The sequence below is a fragment of the Pelophylax lessonae genome (assembly GCF_965119305.1).
Source record: "Pelophylax lessonae genome assembly, chromosome: 7".
NCBI lineage: Eukaryota > Metazoa > Chordata > Amphibia > Anura > Ranidae > Pelophylax > Pelophylax lessonae.
In genome coordinates, this window is record NC_138774.1 from 179,965,742 (window position 1) to 179,993,189 (window position 27,448).

The 27,448-nt window shown below is 45.6% G+C and overlaps 1 protein-coding gene across 7 annotated transcripts in view; it reads right to left on the reverse strand.

The window, feature by feature from the left end:
• BRD3 (bromodomain containing 3) overlaps positions 1-27,448 on the reverse strand; it is a 129,371-nt gene that overhangs the window by 47,476 nt on the left and 54,447 nt on the right. For all 7 annotated transcript variants that reach the window (XM_082263645.1, XM_082263644.1, XM_082263639.1 and 4 more), the window contains exons 5-7: positions 22,901-23,101; positions 22,160-22,377; positions 11,595-11,966 (exon numbers count right to left, since the gene is read on the reverse strand). In XM_082263645.1, the coding sequence (XP_082119771.1) occupies positions 11,595-11,966; positions 22,160-22,377; positions 22,901-23,101 (791 nt within the window). The remainder of the gene's footprint in view (positions 1-11,594; positions 11,967-22,159; positions 22,378-22,900; positions 23,102-27,448) is intronic.

Sequence of the window (27,448 nt, forward strand, 5' to 3'; positions counted from 1 at the left end):
CGGGCGGGGCCAAGCACTGTCGCTGACGTCAGCCAGGGAGGAGGGAATGAGAGTAGAGCGGTACTGTGATGGCCCGGGAGCCGATCTGATTTAGGTATAGAGTGGCATATTTTTTCTATAACAGACACACAGACACTTCTTGTTCTATTACAGAGGGGATGGCATGATTTGAAATTAATCATAAGAGCAGCAGGAAGGGAGGGGGTGGTCACTGACACGAGCATACAGGCAGGGAGGGGATGGGGGAAAGGAGGACAGAGAAGGACTGCGGGTGACGGAGGCACGTACACTGCTCAGCAGCCATAATATACCATAGTCAGTTTACAGGGGGGAGGGTAGAACCTGGCAGGATCAGCCAGCTTATTTAGGCGATACAGGGGGCCAAATTACACAGCACGAGCCCTGTGCTGTATAACATGCTTTAAGGTAACAGGACCTGTTTTTTTTTATTTAGGGTAACAAATGCTTGAACGTCTCAAAATGCTCAACATCCAAAATTTAATTCCATGATTTTCAATTGTGCCTGTTTATACCTGAGCAGTGTCCTTTGAAGCTTAAAGCTCAATAAACTACATGAGCTTCTTTTCAGCTACAAGCTTCAAGAATTGTTGGCCACAATAGACCTCAATAAAAAGTTGCAAGGATTTGCCCTTGGGACTTTAAATGAGGTGCGACACGCCCAATGATACAATGTAAAAAGCAAGTTTATTGGAACATACAATGTCAGCAAGTAAACACAGACCATATTATAAAACGGATTTGTGATGTTGTACAAGGTATATTAATATTCATAGTCAAGTACAGTATTCCATAGAGCAATCCATGGTAGGTATAGAAGTGCATCCTGATAACTAGACGCGTTGCGTGAACAACCGTTCAAAAAGTTTTCTTCTACCTTTACATCCTATCCTATACACTCGGGGAGTCTGTTTACTTCACTTTGCTATGCACAATATAGCACACTGTTGCTACATATTCCCACTTAGGTAGGTCACTTCTACTCACTATCCTTTCCTTTTTTGAGGCCTCTGAGGCCATTTGGTTTGCTTCTAGTTTTTGTCATTTCATACAATTCCAATCGAACATCATTAATACTCTTGCTTCATTGCCCATTTTTAGCATTTACTCTTGTGCATCAGTTACATAGTTTTTGAACTCAGGCTCATTCTCAGTTGATACCCCTACTTACTGCACAGTATTATACTCCTTGTACTGATTGCTTATATTACTATTTACATACACTTTAGATGAGTCTGATGCATAGATATGTCTCCTTTAGCCATCACCATGGATGCCACACCATGTTGATCTGTGCTTGGCCCAGTTTGTCCTGCCGGGCCCTCGTGGATCCCAGGCCCACGGCTCCCGGGATATACATTCCCAGCGGCAGCCAATGGATCATGAGCATGCGATTCATTTTACCAGATTTTTAAGTATGGGCCCCTTGGTGGCCCCCTAGTGTTTTGCATTAGCATAACATTATACATTATCTTTATTATAGGTCACAAACTGTTTATTTCTTAGAAACCATGTAGCACATCAACCCCTGAGGAAGTGAACGGTTGTTCACGCAACATGTCGGATTATCAGGATGCACTTCTGTACCTACCATGGATTGCTCTATGGAATACTGTACTTGACTATGAATAATAATATATCATGTACAACATCACAAATCCGTTTTATAATATGGTCTGTGTTTACTTGTTGACATTGTATGTTCCAATAAACTTACTTTTAACATAGTATCATTGGGCGTGTCGCACCTCATTTAAAGTCCCAAGGGAAAATCCTTGCAACTTTTTAGGTCATTAAGGGATGGAGGTGTGTCACGGGGTGCATCAGGGCATATTTTAATATTGTACAATAGACATCAATGGAAGCACCTAAAAAAATGCCCAACAAAAAATAAAACACACCACACATTTTACCCCAGCTAAGGATTTATACAGTACAGCTGTGGCCAAAAAGTTAAGAATGCCCCATATATTAATTTTCACAAAGTCTGCTGCCTCAGTTTTTTTTTTAATGGCAATTTGCATATACTCCAGAATAATAGGACGAGTGATCAGATGAATTGCACTTGATTGCAAAGCCCCTCTTTGCCATGAAAGTGAGCTTAAACCCATAAAAAACATCTCCACTGCATTTGTGAAGAAGGCTTCAGGACACCCAAGATACCACCTCCTACAGTTGATTCAGCTGCAGGACCGGGGCACCACCAGTATAGAGCTTGCTCAGAAATAGAAGCAGGTGGGTGTGAGTGCAATCTGCACACACAGTGAGGCGAAGAATTTGAGGATGATCTGGTGTCAAGAAGGGCAGCAAAGAATGACTTCTCTCCAGGAAAAACATTAGGGACAGACTGATATTCTGCAAAAGGTACAGGGATTGGACTGCTGAGGACTGGGGTAAAGTCATTTTCTTTGATGAATCCCCTTTCTGATTGTTTGGGGCATCAGGAAAAAAACCTTATAAAGGAGAAGAAAAGTTGAGCACTACCATTAGTCCTGTGTCATGCCAACAGTAAAGCACCCTGAGACCATTCACGTGTGGGGATGCTTCTCAGCCAAGGGAGTGGGCTCACTCACAATTCTGCCTAAGAACACAGCCATGAATAAAGAATGGTGCAAACCAATCCTCGGAGAGCAACTTCTCCCAACCATCAAAGAACAGTTTGGTGACGAACAATGCCTTTTTTACATTACAATGGAGCACCTTGCCAATAGGCAATAGTGATAAGTGGCTTGGGGAACAAAACATCGAAATTTTGGGTCCACTGCCAAGTTACACCCCAAAGAACTTGAAGTCAATCCTGAAGAGGCAGGTGAACGAAAAAAAACCCCACAAACTCCAAGCATTGATTATGCATGAATGGGCTGCCAGTCAGTCAGGATGTGGTCCAGATGTTGATTGAAAACATGCAAGGGCGAACTGCAGGGGTCTTAAAAAAGAAGGGTCAACACCGCAAAATATTGACTCTTTGCATAATCTTAATGTAATTGTCAATAAAAGCCTTTGACACTTTATTCTTGTAATTATACTTCAGTATACTATAGTAACCTCTGACAAAAAGATAAAACACTGAAAATGAATATTAGTGTCATTCTCTAAACTTTTGGTCACGGCTGTACACCAAGAGCCAAACTGCTGGCACTGAAATGAATGTTAGGTACACACAGTTTTTTTTTTTTTTTTAATTGTTCAACCCAGCAGGCTGAATGAAAACAAACTGACAGATCACTGTACTAACACAAACGATGTTAATACAGCAACCACCCCACTAACCTATTGGGTTCTGACCAGGGGATTGCCCTTACCCCTCCCCCCTGGCTAAAACACAGTGATCAGTGCTTGCAGCCAAGGGCTGCAAGCGATGATCGAATGCTGGTTTTCAAGCATGCTCGTTTGATAAAAGCCAGTTGTTAGACTGGATTCTGTTGGTCAGGCTGCTGTATGCATGGGCCAACTGTCACCCGGTTTTTGTTGAACTGGCCAATATTCAGCCCGTGCGTACCAGCCTTTACACTTCCATCTGGAGTACACGAACAGTAGTGGGTTGCTCACTCTGAACATCCTCCATTCAGAAAACCACTTGCATTCTTTTCACAGAATACAAGGTGTTCTGCGATTGAGGGAGATACAAAAAGAGCAACCCGCTACCATCTGTGTGCTCCAATCAGAAGTGTAAGTCTCCGCAATGAATGTTCGGTGCTTACTGTACAGACTGAATGAAATAAGTTTTCCCAAACACAGCTGCCACACTTTGTGCACTCTTTTGGATAATTTATTATTATATTGCAGATGTCCAAAAATATATTTGGCTGGATTTCAGCTTTAATGCATTACATCTTGTGTTACTGTAACAAGGTAAACAAGAGCAACAGTTACAGTTTCCTGTCAAAAATCTTTAATTCGCTGAAATTTGTGGAACATACACACAAGTATTTCCAGCGATGCGGCCGGCGGGAGCCTCGGATCTCTCCCTCTTCTTCCTGCGATGCTGGCATCTCTAGTGTTGGCACCCGGCTGTGACAGCTTGCGGCTTAACAGCCAGGTGCGCACTGCACATGCATGAGTCGCGCTCCGCGTCCAGAGTGGACGGGCAATCTTTTAGGACCTGTGACGTTTCCCAGAAGATTGCAGGGAGGGAGGGGGAGAGGAGAACTTCTGCTTAAACCGCCTATGCGGCCCGAACAGAAGAGGGGGCGGATCAAATCTAGCCCCCCCCCCCCCAAAAAAAAATTGCATGCCAAAATGTGGCATGTCAGGGGGTCAGGAGGCCTTAAAGCTGAAGTTCCACTTTGCTTTAAGTATAACTTTATGGGTTATATGCGGAAAAAGCATTTCTACATACCTGTAATTCCATATCTAGGAGTACAGGACACAGGGGGGGGGGGGGGACACAGTTATAGGCATGTAACATCAGGAATGTAAGACACTGGCAAAGCTTATAAAGGACCTGCCACCTCCAGGTGCTTCCCATTTACCCCTACCCCACTCCACGTGTGCTCCATTTTGAAACAAGCAATGCTGAGTTAAACAAGGAATGGAAGGGGGTGACCTATGTCCTGTACTGTATTCAAAGATATGAAATTTACAGTCAAAATTCCTTCCAATGTGATATTAAGGTATAGTGAAAATAGTGTTAGAAAATAGTTACACTCAAATAATCTTTAGGCCCAAAATGATAATTTAGTTGCAAAATACAGGGCACAGGCAGTGTATTCAAACATCCCTAAACAATAAATAGAAGAAAGGGCAACAATGAGACAAACCGAACTGTGCCAACAAGCTTAAATAACAAGGGTCAGAAGACCAACCAACCTCAGAGTACCACTGTGAGAAGCTTGTGGACAAAAGTTGCATCCATCATTCCGTCAAAGCGGTATCCCCAAAACAAAAATGTTATATATATTGCAACTTACAAATCGGTGGCCATGGTGGCTGCATTTGTTTTTTTTTTTTCCCCCACTTTCACCTGGTGATCTGGCCAGTAACACCCCTCCCGTATTATAGTGCCCCCACTCTGATAAGGGGGCACCTTTTGGACAGTAGATTGTTAATCTGGGTAAAGGGAGTGTTGGATGTACTAGCAGATTTAGATACACTAATGGAAGCTAAACTCCAGCTGCAGTTACAGCAACAGTTTTTTTTTTCCGTTTGGGATATGTTTTACATGAATACTGCCAAAAAAAGCAGAGGAATTGAAGTGCCCCTGTCAGTTTAAGGAGATTTAAAGACAGAAGGTTTTTTATCTTTATGCATAAGGATACAAAGCCTTCTGTGTGTAGCCGCCCCCCTCACCCCACCCCCAATACTTAACTGAGCCCCATCGCTGTTCAGCGATATTCACAAGTCCCTCGGCCATCCGGGATTCTCCCTCCCGATTGGCTGAGACACAGAAGCGGCACAATTGGCTCCCGCGGCAGCTGCTTGCTGTGGGGGCACTTGATAGGAGGGAGGGGCCAGGAGCAGCAAAGAGGGACCTGAGAAGAGGATCCAGGCTGCCCTGTGCAAAACCACTGCACAAAAGTATACCATGTTTGGTATTAAAACAAAAAAACTTTTTAAAGTATAACTGAAGGCAGAAATTTTTTTTTTTTTAACAGAGTGGAGAGGGATTAGAACCCCTCTCCATTTTTATTGCGGTCTGTGCCCCCATTCAGGAGATTCACCATCTCGATTTGTCCTGTTTCCCATTATCATTGAAGGTAAATGTAAAAAAATCCCAAATTTTGTTTTATCCCCAGGGGAAATCTTCCAATCGGGGCACTAGTTCTGGTGACCTGGGGGTCCCCAAGGAATTCCCTTAATTTGCAGGGATTTCCTCTCAATTCGTTTGGCTATGGGACAGGAAGTGACGGGAAATCTCTGCAATGGGACACAGATGGTGAAAAAAAAAAAAAAAAAATCTGAATGTGGTTATTTGCTCTATCCAAAAAAAAAAAAAGTTTTTCCCATAGTTCTACTTTAAGGCATCTGAGGCCAGAGCTTGAGGATCACTGGTTTTGGCAATAGAGGTGGTTTGTTGTTTAATCTTAAGGCTAGAATGTCCACATCCAGGTCCTCACATTTTTTTTTTTCATACTCAATTGAAGATATCTAGGTGAAAGCCCATTTTAACTTGATCCAGGCGATGGCAGCAGAGATAATATGCTTTCCAGTTGTCCACTGCTGGGATGTGGACCACAGTCTATGCGATGAGCTAGTGAGCTTGGCTGACAATATTCCTTGGAATGTTAAGGTTTGGAACACTCCTCCTCACCCAGAGAGTAGTGCGTCTTTTGGCACCACTTTCTGTGAAAGGGAAAAGAAAGGACTGCCCCGCTGTTAGGCAATTCCTGCCTTGGCAGGACAGGAGCATGGGTAAAATCTAGAGAAGGAGCTTGCATTTTCCAGGTTGACAATAGGTTTAGTTGTAGAGCTCTTGAATGGAATGGGGCAAATGCCTCCTCACAAGGGGGTTTCCATTAGGCCTGCAATTCTCATCGACAATTATTTTGTAGAATTTTGTAGAATGAAAATTTTGGATCTCAATTTTCAAGCATGTGCTCTTAGAGAAAATGACTTTTTCTCGAACAAAGACTTTTGCTTGTGATGTGTCCAGGACCAGATCCAAGTATTCCAGGGTAAGAGAAGGCTGGATTCACTGAAACGAATCACCCAGCCAAACGTCTGGTGCGTCTGAATGGTCTTGTAGACAATTTCCTGATAGCTGCAAAGGAGGAAGAGTCTTTCAAAAGAAAGTAATCTAGATTGCCTGTAAGTTAGATGCTCTGAGTCCTGAACACCATGGGAGCAAAGGAGAGACCAAAGGGCAGTTCAACACACTAGAAATTGTTGTCAGCCACTGTGAAGCACAGAAAGCACCGATGAGGTGTGTACATGGGAACATGCAGATAGGCATCCTGGATGTTCACAGATACCAGGTCTTTCCCTTTTCTCAAAAAGACAATTCACAGATCTTGAGAACTGGAATTTGAAGGAATTTGTTGAGGGATTTTAAACCCACAGAAAAAAACAAATACCTTCCAATGTGGAAGTAAAAGCTTTCAAGCTGTGACCTCTTTGATGAAGTGTTCAAGCGCCTTACCAAACAAAAGTCTTTTGCGTGCAGCTCCAGATGTCCAAGCTTTCAGCCATAAGATTCTGCGCATGTGAATGGTGATCAGAGCCATTCTGGAAATATGTCCCATGACATGTTCTAGGGGCATCCACCAAAAACACAGAATATTGCAAATGTTTTAACTGCTCCATAACAGCACAATCCTGAAATTCTGTGTCGTGTTTGTTGTTCTTTGTCCTAGTCCAGTTAGCTGCAGTTTGACTTGGAATTGCAGAAAGAGCTGGTTGCAGGGTTAAGCCTACCAAAGTAAAGAGAACCTTTAAGAGCATCTCAAACTTTCTCTCTGCAGAATCTTGGACAAAAGGAACATCTTCAATTGGTACAGTAAAATGTTAGTTCAGGACAGAGACAGCAGGATCAACCACAGGAATAATCTGTCAATATCTTACCTTGCCCTCCTGGCAGCCATCTTGGACATGTGCAGGCTGCTGTCTCTTATAGACTATAATTGCATCATCACTTGCCTCGGCGTCGCACAGTGATGATGCTGCACACCTGACTATATCACCTGATGGGTTGCAGTCCTTGGCCTTGTGTTTGTGCTCAAAGATGCATCTCTGCTAGCAGTCTTCTGTTCTCCCGTGTATGACCTGGCTTGGCTGCCGACTCTCATGGCTTTCGACCCGGCATCGGCACGACTACCCGCTTCTGGACTCGACCCCGGGTTGGATGACTACTTGCATCTGGACTTGACCCCGGCTTGTTCCTGCTGTCACTTCACTCTTGCTGTGCGTTTATGGTTGTTTGCTCCAATAAACTGCTTTATTTTACCTGCATCCCCGTGTGGCCTGGTTTCCTGCCACCCTGACATAGCTCCCTTCTTTTCAAACTCAAACACTGGACAGAGATGAGCAAAACTTATGGGGGGGGGGGGGTTGAAAATGGATTTTGGTGTTGTCCAGTTGTCATGGACTGCACATTCAATCTGCTAATGAACAATGTTTTTTGCAGGTCTCTCTGTACCCAAAGGGGCATGGAGAGATGGAGAGCCCAGGTAACAATGCCAAGGCTTTGGCAGACAAAGGCAATTAGCTTTTTAATGTTGGCTAGCATGCTGCTTGAAATTCCCTCTTCAATATAGTGACAATCCAGGGTAGAAAAAAAAACTTCTGCAGTTTCCACTAATACTACCTCCTCAATATCCTCTTAATTCTCCTCTCCCATCGCCTTCTAATACAGGGACATTGGAAATCGACTGAGAAACTGAAGAAGGAGAAAAGGAATGACATTTTTAGACCCTACACAAATAAGGCGCCTATCTTTCCAAAGAAATGTGACAAAGATGCAGTGAATTCTGCTTTAGTGAAATAAACTTGTTGCATGCATGAAAAAGCGCTAGAATTGGATGCAGAGACCAGTGTTGGAACAGGTTCTTGCTTCAGTGCAAGGGACACATTTTCAGACTGAGTTTAAGCATTGAGAGCCTTTGGCAGAGTGAATGTTTGTACCTACTCCCTTTTGACTGGTTTCCACCAGAGCTCCACCACAGTTAGGCATGTCAGTATGGAGTATGCAGTAACCCAGGTGTAAACCACCCTGTAACAAACCTTCATAATAAAAAGGGCAGAGGAAGCACCTGAGTAGCTTATAAAGGCTCTAGGCAGAAGTGTTAAAGTATATGACCAGCAGCGTCATACAACACCTAGTCATCCACCTGAGATTAAGCTCAGAGTGGTGGACTTTTAGAGCAAAGTTTAAAAAGTTTACATACTGCGAGGTAAAATCCGAACACAGCCCCATTTTCAACGGTCAGAGACTTAGGGTGACCTTGTCTTACCTATCCACAATGCTGGAATGTATATAGGGTGCAGGCTTATTGTGACGGGCATACCCCTGAAGGAATCTTCAGGGACTGGGGTACATTCTCATAAACGATGGCCCTGGACCTGTATTAGCACCCAGAGGCTCACAGCACAAGTGCCAAGGTGAGTGCCCATGCAGGACTCAGTGCCTGAAGCAACATTACAGGCCATCCCACAGCATGGGATGTGGGTATGGCTCCCAAGGTTTTACTGAGGCTGTGCCGATCCAGATACACAATTTCTATGCTGGCAGTAGAGACAGTGAGGGGTTGACTTAAGAATCTGAATATAAAACAAAGAAAAATTAGCTAGTTAAGGGTGATCTTCCCTGTGAAGGAGAAAAGGTCCATCACCATAAGACACTAGCACAAAACTGAGGACTCAAAGAAAGGAGTAGGGATATAGGGGAAGCACCCAGGGAGCATGTCCTGTAAGAGCTTTGCCAGTGTTCAATCACCTAAAGTTGCACATAACACATGGTGTATGAATACTCTGCCTGTGTCCTGTACTGTACAAATAAGAGAATTATTTTAGGCCTGACGATTACTCGTGTGTAACAATTTTTTGGCACTATTACTCCACTATAACTTTATTTATATCACAATAGGGACCAAAAGTCCCCTATGTGATATAATTTGTGACAGGTTCTCCTTAATGAGACATGAGAGGCGAGGATTTTTTTCAGTTAAGGTCTTGCACAGGTATCATGTTTTTGACACTAAAAACTGGCAACAAGCCAGCAAAGAGTAGGAAAACTTACAAGATAGGGTTTCCACAGCATTAACAAAGCACATCTCTTGGCTTAGGGGAGACTTTAGAAAGGAGATCTAATCAACTTGGACTAGAGCAGTGACAATCCAGTGTCAGAGGCTCTGTACAACAGTCCAGGTCACAATTAAAGTTAAGCCCCAAAGGTCTTTTTATCTTAATGCATTGTATGCATTAAGGTAAAAAAAAAAAAAAAAAAAACCTTCGGAGTCACAGAATATTCCCCAGCTTCCCCTTTTATACCTATTCTAAGCCCATTCCCAATCGCTTTTGAGTGCTGTTCATGAGAGCAAAAGCTCTGCCAGCTCTGTCCCTCCTCACTGGACAGATTGATAGCAGTAGGAGCCATTGACCCCGCTTGGGTCAATGAAATCCGAGGAGGAAGCAGGAGGTGGGGCAAAGCCACCCTATGTGTGTCAATAGAAACAGACAGGGTGGCTCGGGGGCAACAACTGCCCCCATAGAAAGAGGCTTTATTTGGGGGCACTGGCCAAAGAGGAGGAGCCAGAATGCCAGCAGGGGACTTGAAAAGAGGAGGATCTGGGCTGCTTTGTGCAAAACCATTGCAGAGAGCTGATAAGTATGACAGGTTTGTTTTATTAGGAAAAAAAAAACAAAAACCAAGCTATAGGCCTCTTTCACATCGGCGTTCCGTATGCCGTATATCACCCCATCCGTTTGCGGGTGATATACGGACATAATGCAGGTCAATGGGATTGCAGATGTCAGCGGATGACCATCCGCTGACATCAGATTTGCGTCCTTTCAGTTCTGTTCCGTTTTTTGGAACGGTACAGAACCCTACTTTTCTTCCGTTTAAAAAACAGAAAGGACGCAAAATCGGATGTCAGCGGTGTCATCCGCTGACATCCGCAATCCCATAGAAATACATTATGTCCGTATATCATCCGCAAGCAGATGGGATGATATGCGGACATACGGACCGGATGACACAAGTGTCATACGTTTCCGTAAAAAAAAAATAAAAAGTGCCGGAGCGGATCGCAATACGGTCCCCTCCGTGTGAAAAAGAGGCCTTAATATCACTTTAACAATGCTTGGTAGGGCTTTTGTTGTGATCTTTAACTGCTACCACGTCTACATACAACACCACCAGACAGCATTTCATTCTATTATATACTGCTCCACAATAAAATGAGATCAGAATGTTACCCCAATGAATAAGCCTGAGCATAGCAGCCCTGTTCTCGAACTGCAGACTGCAATTACAACATGAAGAAAAACAAAAGAAATAAAAACAGGACTTAGGAACACCACAACACTCATTGCTAGCTCCCAGAGATCTTTCTCCAAGCTTTTGACTGAAAAAATGACTGCATGAAATTGAATGATTAAGAGAGTTTTGCCACTGTTTCAATGATTAGCACTCAGGGAAGAATATTGAAAATAGCTTTTCTAGCACTGTGGTGGTTTTTACCAAATTCAATTGCAGTTTTTAATAGTTTATTATTAATATTTGAAAACAAAACCATGAATGGCAGATTGACTTCCAGGCTATAGTATTTTTTTTTTTTTTTACTCTCTCGAACAACAGCTGTTGGACTTCAAAATTGCCATGGGTGGTGCCAACATTGTGTTAGTCCTACACATAGCAATGTTTAGACAAGTCAATCAAAAAACAAGAACCTGGTCAAGCAATGCTATAGTGAACAATTAGATGTACCTCCATGTCCATTCAGGGTTTTTAGCAATTGGACTGCTCAGGTGACTGTAAAAATAAGATTTTGATGGGGAAAAAAATCTAAACTGAGCTCAGATTTCCACTTGTACATCTAGCTTTAAGGTACATTTTCAGTCTCCCATGTAGAACACAATAAGGAAACCAGCTATTTTGGTTAAAAGCTCCAGCAAGAGAGGGTATATGGTGTATGTACCTTAACAGTACTGAGATCCATGGGATGTTTGATGATATCATGATAGTCGTGCAGCTCCAAGGCCTCAGCATCAACCGGTTTGTAGAAGGGCCAGGCATATGCAGCGTGTTTTTTGGACAGCATCTCTTTCAGGATACTGTCACAGTATTTGAGGTGCTCTGTTAATTTGCCTTTCTTCCCAGCATGCTGTGGGATTTCTCCATCCTCCAAGTCCTTCTTTGGTGGCTTAATTGGGCGTCCAGTGCTTTCCCGTCTGTTGGCCACTTTTGCTTGCTTGGCATCAGACATGGGGACAGGCGACTCGCTGCGGCTGGCGGTTATGGCAGATGTGGTGGGAGTGGTGGTGTCTGCTTTCCTCTTAACCCCTTTTTTCTGGAAGAAAGAGAAATAGGTAGAGTTTGACTCTGATTTCATGCTTGTTGTATCCCCAGGACCGCTGATAAGGCAGTACAGCGAGTCCTCCTGTACTCGGTCCGGGCCCAAGGCACCTGCTGAGTAGGAGGGTTGGCTGTACTATCTTATTGCAGGTCACTTATCCTCTTCTGCCTGCCCCTGCAGTGCTACCAGCTTATCCTCCTCTTTCTCCTCCTGCCTGCACTGCAAGGGGAGTTACTCTAGCACATGCACCCCTTCCATATGCTGTCGGGCCCCCCAGTGTACCCCCCCCCCCCCCGCAGGGCTGCCGGCTTCCCCTCTCCTCTGCTGGCAGCTGTAGGCACACAGGTGGATGTTTCAGGATGGGGAGCAGGGGAAGTGGCTGGTAAATAGGTCATACTGGCTTCTTTCTTTCCTGAATGCACAAAGAGAGCGATTGGTACCAATCACTCCTGTGTCCATTCATTACTGACTGAAGCATAGTAAACAGTTTACTATGCTTCAGTTTGTGAAAGAGCAGGAAGCCTCCGAGTGCTTCCCATTTATTCATCTGTGCAGCTGAGGCTGCAGAAAATGCGACGGATAAATCTTTGTCCTCAGTCAGTCAGTTTCAGCCCGGGGCCCTGTCAGGTAGGCTGTATGGGGCCCCGTGATTTCTAACAGCAGCCTGGGTATCCCCTATACACAGAAATTCCAAAGATTCAGCAAATGTCACCTGAATATTGAGGAAGCTAAACAGTTCTGTCACATGAAACCAACACCGCTCTTTCAGAATCATGTGGCCCTGTGTTACCACAGAATATTGTACAGCCACATTTGTAATGTGCAAGAAATGTATCCAGCAATACAAATAAAACTCACTGTCCACTTTTCTCAACCAAGACTAAGTCTAACTGTGAAGAAAGTAATACACGGGGGCCTACATGTGCAAAAAAAAAAAAAAAAAGGTTTTTTTTTTTTTCGTGGATATAAGCCTGAAAAGTATTACAACTCTAATCAGAGGCTCATGAGTTCAAGGCATAGGCTCCAGCAGACTTTTCCTCCAGCTCCATGTTTATACCAAGATACAGTCTTAAAGTTACATAGCTGTAGAAAGGGTCAATGGACTACAAGTGCAGTAGGCACTGCACTTGTGTTCTACTAAAAACGACTCCCTCTTCCACAGTCATCTCTGAATGAATGAATGAGGTGGCAGTGCTGGTGGAGGCACACACAGCAGAACACAATTTAAAAAGTGACAAATTGCCACAGCAACCTTGGAGATGCAGTCCTTGGAAATGGAAAATATACAAAAGGAATGAGCAAAGGAAAAGCTGCAAAACATGCAGAGAATACTGGAAGCTGAAAGAGATGGCCAGCAAACAGGCAGTAATCCCATGAAAGGAGATTTTTAAAGGAAGTTTATACTGAATTGATGAAAATAACTTTTGTGTCTATAAATGAAAAAACGCATGACAGACATATATATATGTATGGATAGAAGTCTTTAAAAATATATATCTGGGCAAAATCTTTTGTTTTGCATCCTCATTGGGATTTTCATCCCTCTATTTGTTCTGCTGACTAATGTCACCAAGGAAGGAAAGTGAGGGGAAATGTAAAATTTTAGAAGTGTCCCCAAAACAGGGGTAATTATAAATATTCCAATGGGGATACTTTGAGGCTGTCTCTCTAAGAGGCGAATTCCTTCTTATTTCCTGTTGCACCTCTGTGTACCATTGGGAAAAATTCCTTTCACTGCCTGTTCCAGACAGTAGAACAAACTGACCAGGGTTTTAACCAATCCCTGCTCTAGTCAAAAACTACATTAAAAATAAAAAAGTTTGTGCACTTGCGAGCAACGTACTAAGATGGCCACACGGTGATCTCGCTCCTCCACCACCAGCCGCATCGGCTTCAAATAATCAGCCCAGAGAGACCTAATCCCCTACACGGGCAGACGTTCCTTACTCCGCATCTCCTGTGAGTCTAATGAGGGCGCAGACCGGCTGCGACTCGGGCTTCCTCCGCCAGATCAGCGATTACGTCATTCGGCGATTCGCAAGGGCTGCTGGGATGTATCTCATGGGTTGAAATCTCGCATTATTACACAGGTGTCCTGAGCTGTACTCTGTATTGAATTGAGGCCTTGCTCTGCCCCGCCTCCGCCCAGCCTCCTCTCAGTGAGCTATACTCGGATGTATTGGATTGAGTCCGTGCTCCGCCCCGCCTCCGCCCCGCCTCCTCTCAGTGAGCGAGGACTGAAAGCATTATATCCTCACTGAGCTTACTGAGAGGAGGCGGGTCGGAGGCGGGGCAGAGCACGGCCTCAATCCAATACATACAGTAGAGCTCAGGACACTTGTGTAATAAAGTGAGATTTCATCCCATGAGATACATCCCAGCAGCCCTTGTGAATCGCCGAATGACGTAAATCGCCGATCGGCGGCCAGACCCAGAAGTGAGAAGAGGATGAAGAAGAAAATAAGGTATTTCCTAGCAAAAAAAAAAAAGTTTCCATTGGTAAAAGTTGTTTTAAAGGGGATTACATACATCTAAAGTTACTAAAATGGGTGGAACTCCACTTTAACTACCTGCGCGGGGGCGAGTAGCCTTCCCCAAATTCCCTCAAAGCCCACATCACTACAATTCCAAAATCAGCCGAGGAGGCTTTTGATCCACAGTCCTTTTGCCCTTTCTCCCTGTTGAAGGTTGACCTGAAGGTCTTGGGGAAAATTCTCAGCTCCTGTGTGAATAAATATCTTCAGACCCTCACCCGCAAAGACCAGCTGGGGTTTGTGCCGAGCCGCCAAGCAGACGATAAAATATGTAAAGTGATACACCTTATTCACATTCTTCACCAAAGTAAAATTCCAGGTTTTGCTCTCTTTGGATATCTAGAAAGCGTTTAAATCACTTTCTTGGGATTATCTCTAATTTGCCCTATCCCGCTGGGGCTTTGGGACTCTTTATTCTGGATCCAGGCCCTTTACTCATGCCTTCGGCCTCTGAAAATGCATGTTTCCTTTTCGATTACTTCCCCATTTACCAGGGTACCTGACAGTGATGTCTTCTATCCCTGGCGCTTTTTATTCTGGCATTAGAACCGTTGGCGGCTGCAATCAGAGCCAATGTGGACATGTCAGGAGTGTCCTATGAAGGGCCTCAATATATGACTAACATTTTTGCAGATGATGCTCTCTTGGTCCTAACCAACCCGTTCATCTCACTTCCCAATTTGAAGCTCATACATGAACGTTTTTTGGCCTTCTCAGGTCTGCGGATCAATATTTCTACAACAATGGCACTGAATGCAACGCTCTCCATCGAAGTTGTGGAACAGCTTCAAGGACACTTCCCATACCACTGGGCGCCCCACTTGACTATCTAGGGATTAAATTGACCTCTTCCTACACTTTTGTTTTCTGCCAACTATTACCTCTTGTTGAGCACTTTATCCTCCCTTATGCACTCTTGGCAATATCCTTCTCTCTCCTGGATTGGGAGGATCTCTGATCAAAATGACGATCCTATCCAAGGTCCTATACTATTTTCGTACATTATCAGTGCAAGTGCCCCCCTTTTTCCTTTGCCTACTTCAGAAATCGGATTCCCTGATTCATTTGGACCCAGAAACACTCCAGAGTTACTAGGTTACAAGGGGGTTAGGGTTCCCAAACATTTTCAGATACTATGCAGTGGCACAGATCTCGCTGCTGACTATGCTTCATGCGGTCTCAAATGTCCTTTTTTGGGTGTTGCTTGAATTTCCTAATTGTAACCCACATTCAATACAGGCCTTGCTTTGGCTTCCCCATAAGTCACGCCCACCCTCCTTGAGCCCCTTAATACTTCACAGTCTAAGGGTATGGGATTCGGTCTGCTACTCGGGCAATTTAAGGTCTTTTTTTATCGCTGCCGCCCATCACCCATAACCCCCTCTTTTCCCCCAGGTTTGCATGAACCCCAGGCGCTCCCATAATGGCTGTTTCGGGGCTTTATATGGATCCAAGAATTTCTTTCCTCCCACTCTTCCCATCGAGAGACACACAGGGCTTCAGCCGGGGAGCACTTCTGCTTTCTCCAACTAAAACATTGGATTGCTGTCCTGTGCCCCACGTCCACCTATCCATATCAAAAGACCTTCTTTGAATACTTAGGCCAACATACCCTGGGGGACCCTGGCCTCATCTCAGTCATTTATGCTTCCTTGAACGGCCTGGAAGGGTCAGTTGCAAAAACTGGATTTTTGTCCTACCGTAAACTCCTTTTCTCTGATGTTCATTAACGGACACAGCTCCATATCTTTTTTGACCCTTAGATTATGGTGCTCTCCATAGGAGTAGGATTAGGTGGAAACAAAACCTGACTACGCCCCAAGGGGCATCCTAGGGGGTAATACTGCCCACCTCCTGCTATAGGACTTCAGTTTGTAACAAGCAGGGTCAGAATAATACATAACCCAACTCAACAGAGGGGTGGGTGCTGTGTCCGTCAATGAACATATGAGAAAATAATTTTACAGTAAGACAAAAATCCAGTTTTCTTTCGTTCATTGACAGAAACCGCACCATATCTTCTTTGACCCTTGGGATGTCCCAAAGCAGTGTCAACTTGAGGGGGTGGGAAAAACACAGTAACGCACATAATTCCCAAAAAGGGCTAAATATAGCCAACCAGCAGCTCAACCAGGAACAGGAACTCAACAACCAAAAAGAATACCTCAAGAAGCAGGAACCTCTGCAACAGCAGTCTGCAAATCTTTGCGGCCAAATGCAGCAGCTGCGGATGCGAGTACATCCACCTTGTAAAACTTTGTGAATGTAGGCACAGACGACCATGTGGCCGCCTTGTACACCTGAACCACTGATGCCCGATGACGGAAGGCCCAGGAGGCACTAAGAGCCCTTGTAGAATGTGCCTTACCAGGAAAAGGAGGAGCCTGACCCTTAATGGAATAGGCCTGCACTACCGTCAGCCTGATCCATCTGGAAATGGTCGCAGCAGACGCGGCCTGCCCCTTACAAGATCCAACCGTAAGGATAAACAAAGAACCTGATTTTCCAATAGTCGCCGCCAGGTACACCCTGATTGCCCGAACCACATCCAGGTAATGCAAAGCAATTTCTATTGGATGTGTCGGCTTAGGGCACAAGGAAGGCAACACAATGTCTTAATTCAAGTGAAAACCCAAGACGACCTTAGGAAGGAACGACTGACAGGGACGTAGCACCACTTTGTCCCTGTGAACCACCAGGTAAGGTGACAGACAGGACAACGCAGCCCGTTTCTTCTGCGACACCTTCTGTGACAGAGTAAGCAGAGGAAGTTCACAAATGTTTTCAAAAGGCTGTCTTTGAAGAACCGACAGTACCAAACTGAGGTCCCACGGAGGTACCAGAGACCTTAACGGAGGAGCCAAGTGGCCAACCTCTGGACAAAAGTGTGAACCAAGGAGTTTGCAGCAAACGGCCGTTGGAAAATAATTGCCAAAGCTGAAATTTGTTCAAACTTTTATCTACACCTTGTTGTAGAAACTCCAGGAGACAGGACACTGAAAAAGAACAGGGAGAAACCACCCCCCCCCCCCCCCCCCCCGAGACTTACACCAAGAAATGTACACCATCCAAACCCTATGATAAATCTTCCTAGAAGTAGATTTTCATTTAAAAGTGTAGAAATTACCGAATCCGACAACCCTCTATCCTTCAGTACCTGGCTTTCAATAGCCAGGCTGTGAAAGCCAGCGACCGTAAAGCAGGATGGAAGATCGGCCCTTAAAACAAAGATCTTCTCTGAGGGGGGAGTCTCCAAGGAACATCCGCTACCAGCCTCACAAGACCAGCGAGGCCAGTCTGGAGCCACCCTTCTGCCTCAATTCTGCGCAGAAGCTGTAGTGGAGAAAAAGCATAAAATCAGACAATATTGACCCCAAAGGGCCACCAGAGCGTTGACCTCGTCAGCCAAAAGGATCCTGAGTTTTTGCCACAAACCTCTGAACCTTCTGGCTGAGACGAGTAGCCAACAGGTCCACAATCAGAGTCCCCCACCAGAGACACAGTTGTTGTAACACTTTCGGGTGAAGAGACCATTCGCCAACTGAGGTAGTGCGCCTGCCAATTTTCGACCCCTGGAATGCGCACAGCAGAGAGGGCTGGAACATATCGTTCTGCCCACCTTAGAATGACGGCTACTTCTCTGGCCGCTAGGGCACGTTTGGTGCCCCCTTGATAATTGATATATGCCACAACCGTGAGCCGAATCTGTGCTCAAAACCCCTCCCCACCCGGACAGGCCGGCGGCCGTGGTAACCACTGTCCAGTACTGGGGGAGAAAGGACTTCCCTTTGTCAAAGCACCGGGGAACGGAGCCACCAAAGCAAGGATCCTCTCGCACCCTGGCTCCACAGGATCAGATTGTCCAGAGATTGAGAATTCTTGTCCTATTTGGCAAGAATTTCCTTTGGCAGAGGCCTGCTATGGGACTGTGCAAATGGAACCATCTCGAAGGAGGAGACCATCAAACCCAGCACTTGCATGCAAGTCCTGAGAAACGACCAACGGTTGAACAACAGGAGCAGAATCACATGCTGCAACTTCAGCGGTTTCTCCTCCGGAAGAAACACCCTGGCTGTGGCTGAATCAAAAGTCAGGCCCATGTAGTCCAGGTTGGTTGACAGAATCAGAGCGTATTTCTGGAAATTCAGCATCCAGCCGAACTCTTGCAGCGTACATTTCTCGTCCAAATAGGCAAGAAAAGAGAAAAACTTAGCCAGCTTGGATGGTCTATTGGTGCCAAATTTCACCGGTGCAACCGACGCAGCATCAGCTGTGTCCTCCAATTTAAAGTTTCCCACACGGATACAATCAGTGCCCCCACAAGCGCCTTTTCATGCGCGGCCTTAGAGTAAGAGGAACCATCCTCACTGTCAGAGCACTCAGGGTGCGTGGACGCAGACCCAGTGGGTTGACTGGCATCCACGATGGCCGAATCCACCTCAGACTCTGAGTGCTTCTTGCTAGGCCGCTTTTGAAGGGCCAGATCAACCTTTGACGCGAATGACGGTAGGACCGCCGTCATGGCCACCAAGGTAGACTGAGGCCCAGAGGGTCCCGCAGCTTCTGAGAGTGGGTCAGGTGGTTATACCTGCTCCAGGGACTCCATGGTTGACTCGGAGGCTGCCCTTAATATGCAAGTAAAAAATATAAAAAAAAAAAAAAAACCTCACATCGCCACCAGGACCAGGCTTGGGACTGCAAGACCCAACGCACCAGCAGCACTGCTATAGCTGAAGCTCTATATCTGCAGGGACTCACCACCACCTATTCTGAGCTGGGTGCAGAGCACCAAGCTGCTTGCCATGCTGCCATCAGAAAGGAAGCGCAGTCACTGCCACTAGAGGACCACCGCCGCATCACCACTCTGCAGGCTACAAGAAAATGGTCGCCGCATTGACTTCAATGGGAAACTCCAAAAACATGGCCGCCGGACTACACAAACATGGCCACCAAGGCTGTATACAACCATCCACAACAAAATGGGGGCCCAGTGCGGCACCCAGGACCCAGACCAGCCCTACTACAGGTACTTGTAGTCCACGGGGGGGACCCCCACACAGCCATTCGCCACAGGAGCATCAGAAAACGAAACGCCGGTGGCGCACTCCCACCTCCCTCCAGTCCATTACTAACGACACCATAACAGCCTGTGCACCCCGAGGGGTGGGAGGGGGGGGGGGGGGGGGGACTATGGAAGGGGGGGTTGGTAAGGGCGACCAGTGCAGGGGAACCCCGCTAGTGGGGCGAGGGGGGGGGGACCATGAGGGAAGCAAGGGCACAGAAGGGGCCTATCAACCTGAGGAAGGGTCTGCGTCCACCCCAGTATTTCCCCAGAGGAAGGGGGGGGGGGGAACAATACTCACCACACCTGGGAACCGAGTGGGCATCACTCCTTACAGTCCACTATGCCTTCTTGGAATGGGGGTGCTGCAAGCCAGAGGTATGCTGGGACTCTGGCCGTGACCACTATCGTGACCAGGGTTATGCGTCCTCGCGAGGTGTTTTACTCGCCGACCAGCAAACGTCTAGTGGGGCCATGTCGTGGCCAGCCTAGCGCGGTGCTAATAGTTGGGCCGCGCTCGCTGGCCAGACTGGGAAGACCGTAAGGATCTAGGATATCTAGTGTGTCGCCCAGTCCGGCAGTTGATTGCAGTTCTCACAGGAACCAACTATTTTCACAGGAACAGAAAATAAGTGAAAAAAAAGTTCCTGTAAAAAGAAAAAAAATGCTAGGACCAGAGATCCCAGCAGGGAACCAGGTCCTTACTCTTGACTAGGCAGAAAAAAACTTAAGTCCTATAGCAGGTAGCAGAACGTACACCCCCCATAGGGGCATAGTCAAGTTTTGTTTCAGCTTAGTCCTACATAGAGCAGCATAACCCAAGGGTCAAAGATGATATGGAGCTGTGTTCATCAATGAACGAGAGAGAAATGTTCTTTTAATACAAATACACTGGAAGTCGCGTATACGGTTATTTTCAGGTGGTACTGGTTCCCTAATCAGATCTCTCATGCTTACCCGGGGAGTAGTGATAGATGCTTTCTTAACTGTGGACAAAGAGGAGATGTCCTGCATACCTGGTGGTCCTGTCCCTTTTCCCACGCCTTACCTTTCAGGGGGTGAAGTCACATCTGACTGCCCTGATTGCTCCAAGAGCAGATGTCTAGCATTGTGAACGATTCACATCCTAAATTCCTCAAAGTCAGGAACCATGGAATTCCCCTGAATTTCCTTCACTTAAATTGGCTTGTTTGGGCCTTCTCAGGCTGGTTCAGACAACGTATCTGAGTTAACCTTTCTACTTCTTTTTCTTCTTCCCTTTCTAGACTGTCTTTCTAGCTCCCTTCTACTTTCTTTCTGGTTCTTCCTTTCTTGCTCCCCTTTCTTCTTACTTTACAGATGCCTGTGGGGTTGGTCTCAGGACTTGGACCACCCCTGGGATGACTGAGTAGGCCATGGTGCAAGGCCTCTTCCCTTCCCTCCACTTTTCTGCCCCACCCCCCTTTTTACATTTTACATGAAATACTCTCCAATATCATCTCGATTAAATGAAGGTTTTAAATGACGGGTGTTCTGTTTGTATCGCTTTTTGAATTCCTTTGTAATACCTGACCATTCTACAGCCCCTGCGTGGGCGATTTATATGCTTACGTTTCATCTTTATGCTGGGTCATAAAACCAATAAATACATTGAAAATGAAAAAAATAAAAGTTGACTAAACATAATCGTTAGCATAGTCTGGTAGGTCAAGTCTGACCAGAAACAGCATTCTTGATTTCAAGGCAGCATCCACAGTCCTGGTGGGGCTGTGTCACCTCTCCATAACTGTAGTGCTTGCCGATTTCAGATTACGGTAGTTGTCAAGGACAATGCTATCTAATGCCCCACAACCCCTGTATTCTAGATAGCAGCATGCATACTATGTCAAGGGAGGTGCACATATACTGGGGGTTCAGTCTGATTACTTAACCTATGGCATAAGCCCCCCTGGCATAAAACCAACACCGGAGGCTGCTGAATGCAGCCTGACCTTGGAAAATTGTTGTCTTGTTTAGGGAAAGGCTGCCTCTACTAAACAAGCCGTGAAAATTCAGACAGCAAACAGTAAAGCAAGATTCATAAACAAAAACAATTCAGTGTTAGTCTTGAGGTAAAAACCTGCTCTATAGTCCAATAAAAGTAATGGGTAGAGGTCTTGCAGCTTTAATTCAGGCAAAGGAAACCACAGCTGAAAGATTGAGAAATTTTCAGAAAGGCCCACTACCATCAAATCAGAAAAGGGTCTGCATCTGGAGTTTAGAGGGTTTCTGTGGAATAATAGCAGCCAGCACAGTAGGGTGACCAGACATCCCTGGTTTGCGGGGACAGTCCCTGGACTGAGAACACTGACCCGGACCAAATGTGCTGGACGATCTCACTGTCGCTCCTGCTGCTGTTCAGTGAAGAAGAGGCAAAGCTAAAAATTGACTGTGTGGAGGGCTGAGACCGGGAGGTGAGCAGATTGGGGGGGGGGGGGGGGGGAGCAGTCCTGTGCCATTTGCAAATTGAAAAAAAAAAATATGTCCTCGGATTTCCTTTTAAAAATCTGGTCACCTTACAGTACAGGGCAAAAGCAGCACTCACAAGTCAGTTCTTTTCAATTTTATATTACCTTAACAACAGGGGCAGCTGGCGGGACTACTGATGCTACTGGAACTGGGGCGGCTGCAGGAGGCTGTGGTGCTGTAGTGGTAGCCGAAGGGTTGACATTAGCCGTTATGGTTGGCACAGGAGTGGCAGCGATCACTGGAGTCTGAGAAACTACAGGGGCAATATTTGTAAGCTGAACTGTTGGGCTCACTGTGGAGACGGAGGAGGCTTGCGCTGCAGCTAAAAATAAAAAAGTTAAAATGTCATTCTTTTGAACAAACTGATTTTGCAAAAATCAATGACACTTATACCAAGTAAATCATGACAGTTTGACAGTTTGTGCCAACTAATCCCAGCTTCTTCACAAGGCTGTGGGATAATTTACATGAAGGTAGCAATAACATTTAAGAAAATATACAAACATATCTACACAAAATAAGCACATAAACGTTAGACTGATTTAAAAGTGATGAACAGTGTAAGGAGTAATTTTTACAAAATACGTCTGACATCCTGTATTTGGCAACTCTAATTCAGGACCCTCCTTCAGCCTTAAATGAGAATAGCCAGCATGGCACCACCGTTTTATGCACATTTGGGAAATGTGATTTTGTAAACTCTTTCACACAATGTTATTTCTTTGTTATAGTTTAGCGGTTTATAGTCTTTTTTTTATACAGAAAAAGATGGCATTAAACTAGCATCCTCCTCACAATTATTTCATAAAACTGTGACTACATTCAGAATATACTGGTTAGGTGACCTTTGTAACGCTCCCGTCGCCTTTCCACAGGTGGATCTGCTCGTCTTCCGGAACTGCGCTCCACCACAGTAGGTTTGGGAGAGCTGCGCTCCACTACGACTGGTTTTGGAGATGGTTTGGGAGATGGTTTTGGAGATGGTTTTGGAGATGGTTTGGGAGATGGAGGTTTTTTCTCAACAGGTTTTTCTTGTTCTGTGATTACTGGAGAAAAAAAAAGTGATTTTGTTAAAGGGACACTATCATACATTGAATGTCACAGAAAAAACACATTGCATTACTTTTTTTTTTTTTAGTTATGGATAGAGTGGAGAAGGATTTGAACCCCAGTCAGGTTTGCTGCCCATGGCCCCATTAGGAAGATTCACCCTATCTGTCCCATTCACTGTAATCACGAGACTTGGTAAAATTCAAGTGTATGCTGTGGTGGACTCTAGATCTCCTTTTAACACATTAGACCCTCAAAATCCAGGACACAACAAGTAAAGATGGGAGAATTCTGCATCGTTTTGCTAATTAAAAAGGAAAAAAAAAAAAACTACACAAACTGTTTAGCTGCCTCAATGCATTCAAAATTAATAAATTGATTATATTCCTTTAACCACCTCAGCTCTGAAGGTGGTGGGTTCCGTGTCCATCAATGAACATCAGAGAAATGGATTTTATGAAGTCAAAAATCCCATTTTCTCTTTTGTTCGTTGAAAGAGACAGCTTCAGATCTTCAGAACCGTTGGGACATCCCAAAGCAGTGTTCAACATGAGGGGTGGGAATAGCAAAAAAATTCTCAAGGTTTAACAGTAGCCAAGCAGCCAACAGGAGCTCAACCAAAACAAACTGGAGCCCACCAGAAAAAAAACAATACACCCTTGAAGAGGATCAGGTCCTCTCACCTGCAGCCTGCAAACCTTGTGGCAAAAAAAAAAAGCATCCGCAGATGCCAACACAGACACTTTATAAAACTTTGTGAAAGTGTGCACTGATGACCAAGTGGCCACTTTGCAAACCTGCGTCACTGACACCTGATGACGGAAAGCCCAGGAGGCACTATGCGTCCGAGTAGAGTGCGCCTTAACAGGGAAAGGAGAAACCTGACCCTTGATGGAAAAGCCCTTATCACTGTCCATCTGATCCATCTGGAAGTGGTCCCAGAGGAAGCAGGCAACCCTTTACGAGGCCCATCCATGAGCACAAAGACTGACTTCCTGAAAGACCCTGTAGATGCCAGGTACACCCTAATTGCCCAGACCACATCCAAGGCATGCAAGGCAATTTCCTTCGGATGTTTAGGCCTGGGACACAGCGAAGGCAACACAATGTCTTCATTCAAATGAAAAATCAGAGACAACCTTTGGAAGAAAAGACAGACAGGGGTGAAGAACCACCTTATTTCTGTGAATCACTGGAGTAAGGTGAACGGCAGGATACCGCCGCCAGTCCTGACACCCTTTGCACAGAGGTGATAGCCACCAAAAAGGCCACCTTCTGGGACAGCGTAAGCAGGGGAATCTCCCGAAGGTTCTCAAAATGAGGCTTCTGAAGGACCAAAAGCACCAAATTGAGGTTCCAAGGCGGCAATGGAGCCTGCACTGAAGAAACCAAATGTCGGACACCCTGAAGAAAGGTACACACCAGGGAGTGTGTGGCCAAAGGTCGTTGGAAGAAAACCGCCAAAGCCGACACCTGGCCCTTGATGGAACTCAAGGCAAATTTCTGTTCAACTCCCCGTTGAAGGAAGGTCAAGATCCGAGCCACAGAGAAGGAGCAAGGATAAACCCCAAGAGATTCACACCACGCAATTTACGTCTTCCACGTATGATGGTAGATCCTGCTAGAAGTAGATTTCCTAGCTTTTAACAGTGTAGGAATTAGAGATTGACTGATAATCGGCAACGCTGATATATCGGGGGCAGATATGCACTTTATCAGAATCGGCCTTTAGATTTACCGATATTGCCAATATTTTTGTGACGTCATCGCGTATGTTGCACCTCGTGCACTGGGCAGTTCTTAGGCCGCCTCCCTCAGCCTCGTTACAGTGTGTACCCGCCGCAGCCACACTGGAGTCTGCATTATACACAGTCGGTCGGGACAGTGAGTGATCTAGTAGCTCTCAAAATCACAGTGACCAGTCACAGACATGTTCTGTAACAAAGCCGCTGCGGCCACCCACCACCCACAGCTGCCCGGTGCCAGCCAGCCACCCAGTCAGCCACAGGCCCTGCCTGAGTCCTGACTCCTGACTGTACCAGCTAGCCAGCCACAGGCCCTGGGCTTATACGTGCCAGCCACCACACAGGGTGCCAGTCAGCCACCAAAGGTTAACACAGCCAGCCACCCACCCAGTGCCAGCCAGCCACGAAAGGGTGCCAGCCAGCCACCACAGGGTGCCCCTGCCATCCAGCCACCAAAGGGTGCCAGCCAGCACCCCACCCCGTGCCAGCCAGCTAGCCATGAAAGGGTGCCAGCCACCACAGGGTGCCACTGCCAGCCAGCGTGCCAGCCAGCCACCCTCCCGGTACCAGCCAGCCACCACAGGGTCGCAGCCAGCCACTCCACACACCACAGGGTCGCAGCCAGCCACTCCACACACCACAGGGTGCAAGCCAGCCATTTTGTTTAAGCCTAGATTACTGTCTTTGTTTCAATGGAGATGGATTGAGATAGAAAAATTTAAAGTGTGGTCTGGGACTATTTCTTTTCTCCAGCAAAAACCAAAAATATGTCTAAGCTTTGGGCCCATCTAAGCGTTCATGTTGAATTGTATAATGCAGGACAGAAAAAACTAAATGAATCACAAGGTGAAACATCACTATCCCAGAGAACAATAACAGATAGGTTTAAAAAAAAAAAAACAGGTGGCAAAAATCTGAGGGAAGATCCCAAATGCTGGACAGAGTAATCACAGAGATGGTGGTCACTGATAACCAGCCATTTACAATAGTGTCTGACTCTGAATTTAAGCGGTTGATGTCCATAGTTGAGCCAAGGTACACACTGAAGAGTGACAAATTTTATCGAACTGAAATGCTGCAAAAGATTCCCCAAAAGGTCGTTGACAAAGTAAAGACTATGCTGCAACCAGAGAATGCTGGCAACTCAGTCATTCACGACTGATTGCTGGTCAGGACAAACCGAATCACTAATGAGTCTTTCATGCCACTTCATTGACAGCGGATGGACAAGAAGGCATTTGGTGTTTAATACAAAAGTGATGCAAGGATCCCACACTGGGGAGTACATTAGAGAAATGTTTCTAGGCATGCTAGAAGAATGGGGAATCACCAAAGACCGAGTGATGCTTGTGCTGCGAAACAGTGTAGCGAACATGGTTAAAGGTATGAGACTTGCTGAATTGTCAGATCTCAGTTGCATGGCACACACCCTCCAACTGGTGGTAAATGATGGTCTTTCAAACCATAAAGCTTTGCTGGACATTATTACCATGCTGAAGTAGTGCGCAGGCCATTTCCACCATTCTGTTCTTGCCAAGCAGCGACTGAGGTGCACTCAGGAAGACCTTGGCCTTCCCAAAAACAACCTGATACAGGCTGTTCCAACACGATGGAACTCAACGCTACATATGTTACAAAAGTTGCTTGAGCGGAAGCGAGCTCTCACTATATATTCTGGTGAATATTGGGACTTGGAGGACATTCTTGTCCTACTGCAGATCAGTGGGACATAGTAGCCAACATTATTGAGACGCTCGTACCCATTGAGTAAGTGACACAGGAGGCGAGTCATTACGACTCATCTGTTTCCTCTGTGATCCCATGTGTTAGAGTCCTGAGGATGCCTCTTCAACAGAATTAAGGACCCAACCCACGTGGTATCAAAGCATGTAGGCATGCCATGAGGGACAGCCTCGCCAAAAGGTTTGAGAAGCATGAGGAGAATAAAAATGTTGTGCTTGCATGTCTTTTGGATCCTCAATACAAGAACCATCCTTTCTCTTCTGATGATGTATTGGATAAGGCAAAACAATGGCTGACAGAAGATATTCAACAGAAGGTGCAGGAGGTTCCTGACGAAAAGAAAAGTCAAGAAGAGAAGGTTTCTGATGTGGAAGAGCAGGATGCAGGAGTATAACGTCCTAAAAGACAACGGACATAAGAGAAAATTCATTGTGGTCAAATAGATGCAATGTTCAGCATTTTATTGGGCCTCATGCGGAAGATTCAGCAGAATCGGCAATAATGAACCTGGATGATGAACTTCATCTCTATATGAAGGAAACAGTAATTGACAGAAAAAGTGATCCTCTTCAGTGGTGGAAAGAAAATGAGGCACGCTACAAAAGACTTGCTTCTCATGCTAGAAGATACCTTTCTGCTCCTCCTTCCTCAGTACCAAGTGAGCATGTTTTCAGTGAAGTGCCAGCAATTTATGAAAAAAAAAAGAAGCCGTTTAACTGGTGAACATGCTGAAATGGTATGCTTTCTGCACTATAAACATTGTTCTACTTAACTGGGAGTATTGATTTGAAAGTGTAGTAGTAGTGTCGGTCCACCAGTCCACTGAGTCTGTCCAGCTTGTGTATCTATTTTTTC